The 12609-nt window shown below is 35.8% G+C and overlaps 1 protein-coding gene across 4 annotated transcripts in view; it reads left to right on the top strand.

Annotated features, from left to right (window-relative positions):
• ARHGAP10 (Rho GTPase activating protein 10) overlaps positions 1–12609 on the top strand; it is a 143589-nt gene that overhangs the window by 65581 nt on the left and 65399 nt on the right. For all 4 annotated transcript variants that reach the window (XM_068680922.1, XM_068680924.1, XM_068680925.1 and 1 more), the window contains 6 exons: positions 1753–1882; positions 3511–3617; positions 5240–5334; positions 8473–8554; positions 9706–9748; positions 11018–11083. In XM_068680922.1, coding sequence (XP_068537023.1) covers positions 1753–1882; positions 3511–3617; positions 5240–5334; positions 8473–8554; positions 9706–9748; positions 11018–11083 — 523 coding nt within the window. The remainder of the gene's footprint in view (positions 1–1752; positions 1883–3510; positions 3618–5239; positions 5335–8472; positions 8555–9705; positions 9749–11017; positions 11084–12609) is intronic.

Raw genomic sequence — 12609 nt, forward strand, 5'->3', positions numbered from 1 at the left:
ACATCTGTAATTCAGCGCTCTTGGGTTTAGTGCTCTCTATGTGACTCTTTCAAGGGAGCTTTGAAAGAGAGATTAAATGGGGGAAAGAGGTAGAGAGAAGCACCAGCTGGAATTTTGTTTTGATCCTTCAGGAGCCTGCGGCATTTCTTCCCAATGTTCCCAGAGTGCATGTTGCACACATGGATTTGTGATTGCTGCACAGCTAATACAGAAAAAGGTCCTGGTAGAATCATTTAAAACATCTAGCAGCAATCAGTGCTCAGCCAGTAAGATATAGATATGAACAGTTTGTCACAATCAGCTTTTGCCCTTGCCTTGGGTAGAGTGTAGTTTTTATTGCAGCTCTTCTGGGGAAATATGAAAAAAAACTCTGAAAATCGTTTGGAGCCTTGGAAATTAATTTGTGTGGGGTCTGACTCATAAATTTGTGAGCAGATGTGACCTGAGACTGAGACTATGGATGTGGGGAGGGTTCAGACCAGTTGTTTTGCCTGCAGGTAAGAAAGCAGTTGTTCCTAGACATCACCAAAAAGAGTATCTTTTGTCTCTAAAACATATGGGTATGTGTGGCTGCTCTGATCAGCTTGCATGGACTCTATTTGTGGCCATCAATGAACTCCTTCCAAGCATAAATCTAGAATTTGCACGTACAGATGACCAGCCAGGCACATACTGTTAGCTGTCTAGGTACAAGAATGGATACTTGTTTGTATTCATGATGTATTTATTTGTCTGTTTGTGCAACTGCATGCTTTTTGTGAAAAGTTGAAGCAAGGCATCATTTTCTAAAGCTGATCCATTTTCAGCAAAATAAAGGTGCTTTCAAAAAGCAACAAGGCATATAAGCATGCATCTGGAAGTATGTGCTTGCCTCAAAATGCACGTAACCAACTGGGCAAAATACCAGCTCGAGTATATGTTTTCAGTTTGTGCAATTTGGATAAGTGGGTATGTGGAAAAAACTATTACTGTGCCTGTTTTGGTATTTGCTCATTGGCCAATTGTCGGTGGTTTGCAGACTGAACCAAAGATTTCCTTGTGTCAGGTGTGAGCTACTCTGTTATTTTGTTTAGTTCTATTTTATACTTTATGGATGGTGTGTTTGCTTTCTGTTTTTTTTTTTTTTTTTTTTTTTTTTTTTTTTTAAACTAATATTTTAGTAAATATTTCTCTTGCTACTGCTTAAAACTTTAAAGTGAGTGGCACCCAGCAATAATAATAATAATCTGGACTTTTTTTTTTTCTTTAAATGCATGCATATTTGGTTTGCATGATTCAGCTTTTGTGTGACCGAAACATTTGGCATGTGAATGGTCTCAATGTATATAAATTATTGGTGACCTTCTTGTCATGTTTTTCTCGATAACCACAGAGTCTCCTTTCCTTCCTGACAACAAGTAAGGATCTCATGAATTGAGACAACATTTGCAGTAATATTTCGCTTAAGAAACTTGAATTTTTAAATCAATATTTCAGTTCTTTCTGAACAGGTCAACACCTTGTTTTAGAAATCTACTCTGACTGTCTTTGTGTGCTTTCCAGTTATAGCAATTAATTTCTAAAAGACACTTCGAGTATTGTCAGAAAATTTTAAGAGTAAATGCATATAGAAATTGTGTACTGATCATCCTAAAATGGCCTTCTATCGTTCTCTCTTTTTATAAATAATAGTTACTATAACTGCTATCTGCCAGAAAGAATAAGTTTTTCTTCTGCTCCCTTTACTAATATTTTTTTGCCATCTTGTTTTAGACACGAAATCGTTTTGAAGGAACAAGGTCAGAGGTCGAGGAGCTCATGAACAAGATCAGAAGAAATCCTCAGGAACATAAAAGAGCAAATCATTTCACAATGGAAGGCTATCTCTATGTACAGGAAAAAAGTAAGATGTTTTTGTATTCCTATAGCGCACATAATGCACATGCAGGCAAGGCTTAATTGTACAGATAGCATGAAGACAATTTACAGCTTGTTAAACAGAGTCATCTGAATAAATGTTCCAAGTCTGTAATGGCAGTGTTACGCTAGGTCATAAAACAAATGTGGTAGAAGTGTGACAGTTTTAAGCAAGAATTGACTGAATTCAAGTAAGTTTTATTTGATTTTATTTTTAATGCCTTAGTAATGACCTCCCTTAGAGTTGTCAGACATTTGTTGTCAGACAACAACATGAGTTGTCAAATTAATCTCTGAAAATCAGGCCTTACCAGTTTAGTATGGTGAAGTTGACTGTCATTTCTTTGGTTCAGTAATATTCTCTCATTACCTGGTTGTGATCATAGGACCAAATAAACCAGGTTATATGCTAGGTAGCTAGTGTTGAAAATCTTCCTGTGAAGATGTCACACATCATGTCAGTACTTTGAACAAATGAAAATTCTTCTCACTGTAGTAAAAAGGCCAAATAAGATGAAGTGCTCTCACTTCTCAAGAAATAACCATAAAATCTGTTTGTTTGTTGTTTTAAACATTTTGTGTAAGCCATGCTTGTTAGATATGTGTTGTTATAGAAAGTTTGTTAGCTTATTTTGGTGAGAGATTTTACTTTTATGATGTTTAATCGTATTGTTGAGGTAAGGGCTTCTGTAAAACATCTCATAAATAGAAGACCACAACATTTTTGGTGGAATTATTAGTATTACAGTGTTAGAAATAAGATTTTAAACAAAGGGAAACAAAATAAGAAAAACAGATATGGTATGAGATCATTTCACTGGTCTTAGTCATCATGAGCTTTAGAATCAACTGGAAGGGTTCTGAAGAGGTGGGTATGTCTGAAACCGAGTTGGGGAGGAGCAGGGCAGTGAGACCTTCTAGTTTCAGGAGCAGTGAAATCCGCTGTCAGCTTAAGTGAGTCACGAAGATTTTCCCTGATGCTTCAGGGCAGAGCACATTAAAAGAGGATTCCTTTGCAGGCCTTTTTAATTTTTACTTTTTTTAAAGTAAATTAATAGAAGTGAGGAGATAACAGGGGGTCAGAATCCAAGTTTTAATAGTCAACATTATGGTACAAATTATAGTGTATGCAGTAGGCTGATTTCTGTATCCAATGTAGGGTGTGTACCGTTGAATAGTTAGGAGTGAGTTTTGGTGTCAGAAAATGTAGTCATATCATAATCAGTAGATAATGTGGAGCTTACAGCATAGATGTATTAATCTGCAGTTACTTAAGCTCAAACTAGATTTCCATGTTCTGCTTTACAGTTTCATAGGGATATTTATTGTCTTGGGAAAAGGTTTTGTCTGTATCTGAGGTAAAGGTATATACAGTGATAATTCTTTCCAATGATCATTATGTGTAAATATGTAACGTAACATATACCAAGTTTTAGAATAGTAATTACCACTTAGTTTTTGCTTTACTTTGTATAATGTTCTTAGTTAATTACTTTGTTTTAAACACTTCATTCTTAGGAGTTAAATAGGACTTCTAAGTAACATTTTAGATAGCAAGAGAATGAAACACAAATTGGAAATAGCAGATAATACTTAGTGCTTCCATTTACATAGGGCCTGCCCCCTTTGGTTCCAGCTGGGTGAAGCACTATTGCACATACAGGAAAGAGACAAAGAAGTTCACCATGATCCCATTTGAACACAGATCAGGAGGGAAAGCTGTAAGTATATTTTTGTATTCTACTCTTATCAAGATGAGTGGATGTGTCAGATAAGACGTGTCAAGTCTTTTCCCTCTCCACCTCCCTGCACCTTTTTGTCTTCTTTCTTCATGCAACTCAGTGTGCCATTTAAGGCTATGAACATAAAGTAATGGAATGGCTTAATAGATGGGCTTTCTGCAGACTCTTCAATTGCTTGCTTTTAGAAGACCGGACAACACGATGCAGTTAACACGCACTGCTTTATTTGTGAAGTATTTAACTTGTTAAAGTATAAATTAAGAAAATACAATGGATTTAAAAAAATCTTTCTTACACTCTCTAGTCAGATTTTTCTTTGGTAGATGTAAGTACTAGAAGAGGACCTGGAAACTATATTCCTATTAAATAGGAATGTACTGACAACTGAATGTAATTTCAGGTGTCTTTTGATAGCATCTGAAATATTCAAGACCCAAGACTCTGTTGATCTTTGAATGGCTTTTATTTGTATTGAAATAGTTGGGAGTTAAAGGCACTTAGCACCTTCAGAGATGAAGCATTAAATGAATGTATTAATATGTATGAAAAGCATTTTGTTGCAAGGAAAAAAGATATGTGAAGATTGAAAATAATGCTCAAGTCAATATTCCTGTAAATGTAGCACCTTGCCCTATCTTCAGATTTGGTTAGAAGTCACATTGTCCAAATTTTATCTAGGTGTTATATCCCATTAGTGGAAGATGGCTTTCATAATTTGAGGGCTGTGCATATTTACAAATATATTGAATTGGGGATAATCTTTCAGAAGCACCAGAATACCTGCTGTACTGAAAATCGGTGCTAGTTGGCTTCCTTAATCATATCAATACTTTAAGATTTTTTTAATCCTGATTTACTCTAACTGTAGTAAGCAATGCTAGTTAATAAAGAATGTGCATAAGTATTTGGCCTTCTAAAACACTTAGGAGGCCCTTTTTGCTATATTAAAAGATACCAGTGCAATTATTCCTTCATTCATCTCCTGCCTCTGGAGATGCTGAATAAGACAAAAATAATTAAAATGCACAATTAATCCTAATTAAAGCTGGTACAACTGATATGGCATTCACAGAAGAATTTGTTTGATTTCTCAATTCTTAAGGGTAAAATACAATCCTAGTGTTGGTCAGTCTTGAAGAAATGACTGGGTCTGTAAGGCAGATTCCAGAGAGTAAAGAACACTTTGTTCTAGTTATTGTAACAGTAGCCTTTAATATGGAGATTGCTGTGTCTGGCATGAAAGAGGAGAATGAAAGTCTCTTACACTCAATGTTTGCTTATATTGTTACATGCAAAACTTCGATGACAAAATATTTTTGTTAGTTTAAATTACTGTATTGCTGTGTCACATTGTAAAGTACCAGCTAAAGTTGGCTTTATATTTTTGTGTTTGTGTCCCCTAAATGGCCATGGAATTTATTCACTGCTGTGTAGTGACCTGAATGGCAACCCTGAGTGCATTTTTTTTTTTCAAGTATCAGCTTTCTGTAAAGCTTTTGTTATTATTTTAATGTAAATTCATCATACTTTTTTTTGGTATTCCTGACTTACTGAGGCTTTCAATTACTGCCATAAAGCATAGAAAACCTTTCTTTTCACAGGGTGATGAGGAACTCTTCATCCTTACATATTGTACCAAAAGAAATATAGATACTATCGACAGGCGATTCTGTTTCGACTTAGAAGCTTCAGACAGGTAAGCTTATGAAACACATTAGAAAGGACTGTTTCTAAGTATTAGTAAATATTACTGTAAAATTACTTTTTTTTTTTTTTTTTTCAATGATCATTCAAGCTGCCAGTGGGAAACAGTTGCTGGAGGAGCTTGAATGCCACTGTCATAGCTTACACATTTTACCTCAGCTGTGTATAGCAGAAGCAGTGAGGATCTAAACTGAAAAGTAGGCATTGTCCTGAGGTATCACGTAAAAGAAAAGCATAGAAAGATAAACTGTTATAAATTACTGTTATTGTAGTGAATTAATGTGGCTTAACTCAAAGTACACGTAGCTGTAGTGAAAACCTATGATCACAGTGGATAATTCATACAGTCTTGACCATATTGTATCACAAGTCTGCTTTCAAGAAGTGTCATGTTGCTGATGGTTTGTGCTGGATTCTCAGATTAGAAATAAAATCATTCGGATTTTGAAGCTTTTTGTGGCTAGTTTAATAATGTAATGCATTTTGAATGTTGTTGCTGCTGCCTTTTTGAAACACTACCATTCTGTTGCTTTATTTCAAAAGAGAGTAATTGTTTATTTATAAATTTTGCTAAAAGGATATTAAAATATGATCAATATTGCTTTTCCATCAGCATTGTAGTCTTCCTTCATTTACGAAGGTGAGAGAATCTAACCTAATAGGGCACTGCAGTTAAATAACATTGTGGTAAGGCCATGTTCTTTTGGTGCATTAAATGCTAGATAGAAGTTTATGAAGTCTTGCTGAGTTTTTAAATTCACCCCTTTTGAGCTGTTTTTAACCAACACATTTCCTTATAGCAATTTACTTGCATTCTGTTTTATCATGTAACAGATCTTCAGGTTTAAAGCTTTTTTTCCCCATCAAATTCATAACACCACTCACTTAAAATGTGGTGTGGTCAATGTTGCCAGGCCCCTCTATCCTGTGGTGGTTGGTGCTGCAGGTATGTCTGTGATGATGCTCATAGGCACATGCCCAGTCTTTGGTCAGATGCTGTGCTTAGCTGGTGAGGCCAGTCAGGCCAGCTTGCCTAAGGCATGCCTGTTTCTGTAGCAAGCAATGGGTGAAGGAATGCAGAACTACCACTGTGTCTGTAAACTTTCAGTATATGTGGGAGATAACAAGGTACCATTTACAGCTCTGTTTTTGTCTACAGCAGGGGTCTGAACTTGTGGTTATGATTTGATGGGGATGTGGATTAACTGTTCCAGCACTGTCCCGATGTTAGGAAATGGAATAGAGATTTAAGCCCTTGACATAACTCCTCTTGGGTCAGTGTATTGATCAGTATGGAAACCAGATTCCAAACGGAGTCTGATAGTCACTGAAAAAGTACCACGAGGAGTGTCAGTTGCTCCCCCTCAGTATGTCCTCTCTAGAGTTCTGGTATCTGGAGTCGAACAGAGATGGATGGATAGCAGTGCTTCCTTGATCCCACAAAACAATTTTTCATTCTGTTCTCGTAAAAGCGGGAAAAATACAATCCATCTTTCTGTCTAGATATAATAGACACAACTGGTCCACTGTGACCTTGATATCACACATTTTTCTTTTAATAATATATGTGTGTAATACTGAGATGTTCCCATGGAGATTAGTTGCATGCTGCAGGCCATTAGCTCGTTTCCTTGGTATCAGTTCAGGACACACTTATCCCTCAGCTTGTCCAAGTTATAAAGTAATGTACAGATTGATGGTTGGCCATGGGGTTTTCTTTGTTCCTGTGCTTTGGAAGGAGGGAAGACTGGATAAGTTTAGGAAGAACTTTTCAGTAGCAAATGTTCAGCCTTTTAAGTGACGAGCATAGTTTGCTTGGATCTGCTAGCTGAAAGTTTACAGATTTTTCTTTTTAGAAGAAAACCAAAATTATTTTTTTCTTCTAAATGAGCAAATGTAGAGAAGTTTAAATCTTAGAAAAGAGACAGCATGGGTCTCTTGTCTAATACTGATAAAGAAAGAGCATTATTCTAATACAGGAAAAGAAAGAGAGAAGGCTTTGTCTCTTTTGACTTTAACTTGATGACAAATAATATTTTTTGAAGTATATGCTGAGTTTAATGTATTGCCTCAAGGTGATAATCTTTGATATCATGATGGTTAAAATTTTACTGAAAAGAAAGTATACAGGAGTTATGAGAGTAACTTTGATAAACTTTTGATAAACTTTCTGGCACAGTGAAAATGAACTAGAAACATCTCTCTAGAAACAACTCTGGTTGTAAACATATGAACTGTGTAGACTGTTACAGTTTTGAAGGAAAAGTGGAATTTGTTCTGTTTTTCTCTATGCTATGAGTTTTGAAACCATTTTTCCCTACAGCTATTTTACTGCTGGAAGATAGGTTTAATATGAAAAAGAGAGAGGGAGAGAGAGAATGTGGAGAATGTTATGAATTAATTCTGTATTTCTATCTATCTCTATATAACAAGATTTACATTATTTGCCCACAATACTGGCAGGCTGAATATAATGATTTTTCTAAATTTGCAGAAAAAATAATTACCCGAACAACCTGTTCTGCTTTTTACTCTCCTTGCTTTGTACATTATGTTGAACCACACAATTGCTCTTTTTCTTTTCCTATTACATAAATACAAAGTAGATTTTTGTTAATCTCTGTTCAGTAATCCCAATGTCCCATGGTTGTCCATGTTGCTTGTTAGGGAAGTTATAACACTAGAGTTTTGTAAGGACATGCTGCATTAAGACTTGATTATTTTGATAAAAGAATTACTGGAAAACTATAGTCATTAAAGTTAGTACTTTAAAGTTGAATTTGTTACTTTTTTTCCCCTTGTAATAGCACGCCAACACAAGAGCTAGCCTGTTTAAAATTCAGAAAGCTCAGTAACTCTCAGCAAGCATTAGAATCAACAAGCCATCAACAATGAGCTGTTTTAAATAAATAGTTTGGAGATTACATTCGCTTTCCTTTTTCCTTTCTATCCTCTCTATTTCCTGCTGTGCGCATCATTTCTATTCCTTTTACTTCAATGAGGAGCAGTGTTCAGTAATTAAGCAAAACCCTAGACTTTAGGACAATGAGCTTTTAATGCATTTGGAAGTGGAGTTTGACAAGACCATGTTTTAGTTGCTGGTGAATGCAGTTACTCTGTGTGGTTGCAGGCCTGGAGTTCCTGTGACCATGCAGGCATTTTCTGAGGAAGACAGGAAGCTGTGGATGGAAGCCTTGGATGGAAAAGAAGCTGTAAGTGATGTTTTTAATGTTTTTGTTTGTTTGTTTGTTTGTTTGTTTTTCCACAGAATTGTAGGGGTTGGAAGGGACCTCAAAAGATCATTGCTGATCTTCTGATGATCATAAGATCATTTTTGTATTATAATGGAGAAATCCCTCCCTTCCCCCTCTTCCTGATCACATTTGCACTTCAATAAACTGAATTTATGTAGTTTAGATTCATTGAAGAAGGAGTAAAAGTGAAATAAAACTTGGGAGAGATGAGTACGTTGGTAAAGCTCAGTGTTTATATCTGTTAATGCTGATAAGAGGTATTTTTCATTATAACAACAGCTTTGGTTTTTATGAATGGTTTCCGATCACAATGGTAATATTAGTATTCAAGAAAATGTCTACTATAAGCATGTTCACTTAGCCATATGCTGACATACTGTATTCCAGTGGCAAGTATTGCATGAGTTAGCTGCGGTATTATTTTTTTTACAAAATAGATCAAAAATATCTGTCATTGGAAATAAGGTTGTCATTAAGTTTGCTTAATTTCTAGTTCACATCAGAAATGGATCTGAGCTGCAGAGTTGAAAGAGAGCAGCAGATTGTTCTTAGAATTGTAAATATTATATTGGTCTTGTAGGCCAAAATTAATGGCGCAGTCTAGTCAGTAACACAGTAGTGTCTCTGTCACATTAGTTGGCTACTGGGGATTTTAACAGTAAGTTTTATTGACGTTGTTGCAGAAATCTCTTTTAATCTGCAGGGGTGTTTATTACCATCACATGCTGTCTGAACTGTCCAGTAAGCTTACAATTTCTGGGAATGCTGAGCTGGGACCTAACTCCCAGGATTCATCAAATGATTTCAGTGAACTGTGGGAAATTAATCTGCAGAGAAACATAGGAGAAAGGAGCGCTCAAATCACAACTCATTTTAGTGACTACAGCTGTGCTTGTTCTGCTCCCCAAGGAACCAAGTTTATTGAGAATTTCTGAAAATTTTCACTCCTTAAAAACTGCAAATCTTTACTTTCTGAGGGACCGGAGCTCTTTTGTCCTACTGTTCGAGTTCTGATGATTTGTGCCTACTGGGCAGTAAGATGGAGTCTTTTGTTTATGGTTTCATACAATTCTTTAAAATAATTAGTCTTTCTACTCTTCTTCTCTTAGCTGTTCATCAATTTGAATAAAGCAAGTGCGAAACGAGAGGGAAGTAAGTATTTGAATTACTACTAAAGATGATTTTTGTTAACACTTTAGAGAAGTGCAAATATACAATTTGTCTGTGGTTCCAACTTAATTAAATATTGTATTTTTAATCCCAAGTTCTGAATATACTTTTTTAGATCTTGTCGTTAATGAGTTTCCACAGTAACACAGTTTCTTACATATGTAAGAATTGTAGGATTGGACATAAGCTAAACAAACAATCTGTTTTCACCAATTTAAGATCATGCTTGAAGTGACTTAAAAAGGGGTTAATTTGAAAGTGTATCACAATTTCTTAATCCAGATTGTGTGTACACATCTGTTTGAATGCATAAATATGGTTTTAAAAGTAGAGTTGAACATAAAGGTCAGGAAAAACACTGAATGCATGTATTTAAAATGTAAACTACATAATATGGAAGTAGAAGAAATGGCTTTCTTTAAACAACATTAGCTTTCTTCAGTTAGCAAAATGTATGAGTTAAAACGGCTATCTTTCTTACATTATCAGGGAATATAAGTGTGGTTTTTTGTTTTGTTTTGTTTTTTAAATATTGTTGGATAAAGCTGTGTTTATTAATAGAAGTTTTTCCACAGATTTTTATTTTAGTGATGCAAGCCTAGGTCCCCAGGAGCAAGAAAGCCAGATGTTTGGGGGAAGGGCAGTTTTGCAATATAAGCTTTTAAATTAAGTTTTGATGTGAAGAAAAAGAACAAGATAGGAACAACAAAGGAATGCTGGATCTCAGCTGTTGTCCTGTTAATGCATCTGCTTCTATGTAGTCAGATCATTAACTGCTGTGCAATGATATACATGTGTCCTGTATCTTTAGTGTGGGAACTCCTTTGGCTTTGGGTAGGCCTCAGTAAAAGCCTGCTGTTCATGATTATGTTTTTTCATCATAAGTACTTCCTTGTCCCATTTGGTTAACTCTCTCAGATGATGTCGATGTTTCAGTAAGTATTGTTAAACTCCATTTTGCATCTGCCAACATATGTACCTAATTAGAGATCCCATTCTTTAAAAGCTGCTGCTGTGAACAGTTTCAGTGTAGCCACTACCACCAGAATGTGCCTTAACTTGGCCTAGGTAGGGCTGTGAGAAAAGAGGAATTTCTCTAGAAAAAGTGATGATGTACTTCTGTTTCAAAATATTTACATGGTTTTGTCTGAGAAGTACTAGCCATGTGGTTAAGTCCAGTATTATTTTTCAGCAAAAGGCATAATTGTAATGGTGTTTTAAAGGTTTTTGAACTTTTTTTTTTTGTTTTAGGTGCACAATTGGATAAGATAGGATTCACAGTCATCAAAAAGTGCATCAATGCTGTTGAAACACGAGGTAATGATCAATCCAACAAAACACTTCTGATTGTGGAGGGAATGGAGCAGTTGGTCTGCTTTTAAAGGCCTGTGTGATCTAGTTTCCTTGTAGATCTCTGTGAAAGACTTAATGTGGTAGAGATTTCACTGATTACATTGGCCAGTTCAGGAGCTTTCTTCCATCCAGTTCCAGCCTTTACTGTATTGCTCTGCTTCAACAAATGTGCTTTCAAGAAGTGCTCAGAAGGGAGTATTAACACCTCCCTAAAAGAAAGCCAATACTGGTGCACAACAGCTGAGAAGATACCCTTTATCTTGTAGGCAATTCCTATGCTTTTGCTTTACTGTTGGAAAAGACTAATTAATTTTAGTATTCTATTTGTTGACTTTGAAGCTTTTCCGTTCAGCCACTGAAGACAAGAACAGGAGCTAAGCAGGCAAGTGAATAACAAAAAGTATTGAAATATTTTTGGTGGAGTCATGGTCTCACAAGGATGAGGCAAGGATGCTTTCAGGCTTACTATTCAGCACACTCAGTCTTGTATCTCCAAAACTGGGGACAGAAGAGAAAGGTGTATACACAAGCAGTATTCAAGAGGTATTTATTAATTTTGTTTTGGAAAGTACTTAAGGAAAAAAATTCAGTATTGAATAAATATGTAGGGTTCCAAGAACGGATATAGGTGAGCTTGCTACCTTTTAGGAGCTCAGCAATCCCTACAGCTTTGGTTCAATGAAGTTGATTCATCCATAACATTTCAGGGAGTTGATGATTCTTTGCAGTTTACTGATTCTGAACATAACATCAACTGCACTAAAAACAAACAAAAAAGGCCTAACAAACAAAATAGTGAGTTCATACAGGAGATTGGCTGAAGCATTCCTAAAGGATAAGTTTCTGTTTTCTGCAGAACCTGCAGGACCTTCTGTGGATGTCTGCAGAGCTAAACACAAAGAGGACTGGGAGAATACTGAACTGTTTGCCTCAAAAGGATTTGTCCAAAGAGTTGTACAGTGGTGAAGAAAGTCTGTCTTTCAGACCTGTAGATTTTATACCTATACTCCTTTTTAAAACATTTTTTACTTGACTATTTTACTTCAATAACACATCAAAGGCAAGTTATGTTCGGCAGAAGAAAACAGGACAGATGCCTCTTCAGAGATTGTGCTTCTGTGCCATGTTTTTATCTCTTTTAATCATAATGGGTGTGAGGTTGGCGTGGGTGGAAAGAGAGGACAGTCTAGTGTGGGTGGAAACTGAGAATAGTCTTGTCATGTCATAGCAGAAAGTCTGGTATTCAGAGAGAGAAGAGCATAACAGAGATATTGAACATAAACTTGTCAATGGCTGGATAATTTTTTCTCAGTTACGTTCAGTTTTATAAGGCCAAGAACGAAATGATTTGCTTTGAATGAATAGAAAAATCAAAGACAGTGTCATGGTTAAAATGTAAATTTGCTTCTGATTCAGTGCTCTTTTTGCATTGCTGGATAAGAACACAGCTTTACCTAATAGAAGATGCTGAGCTATCAAGGCAATGTTAT

Source organism: Anas acuta, chromosome 4 (assembly GCF_963932015.1).
Source record: "Anas acuta chromosome 4, bAnaAcu1.1, whole genome shotgun sequence".
NCBI classification, from domain to species: domain Eukaryota; kingdom Metazoa; phylum Chordata; class Aves; order Anseriformes; family Anatidae; genus Anas; species Anas acuta.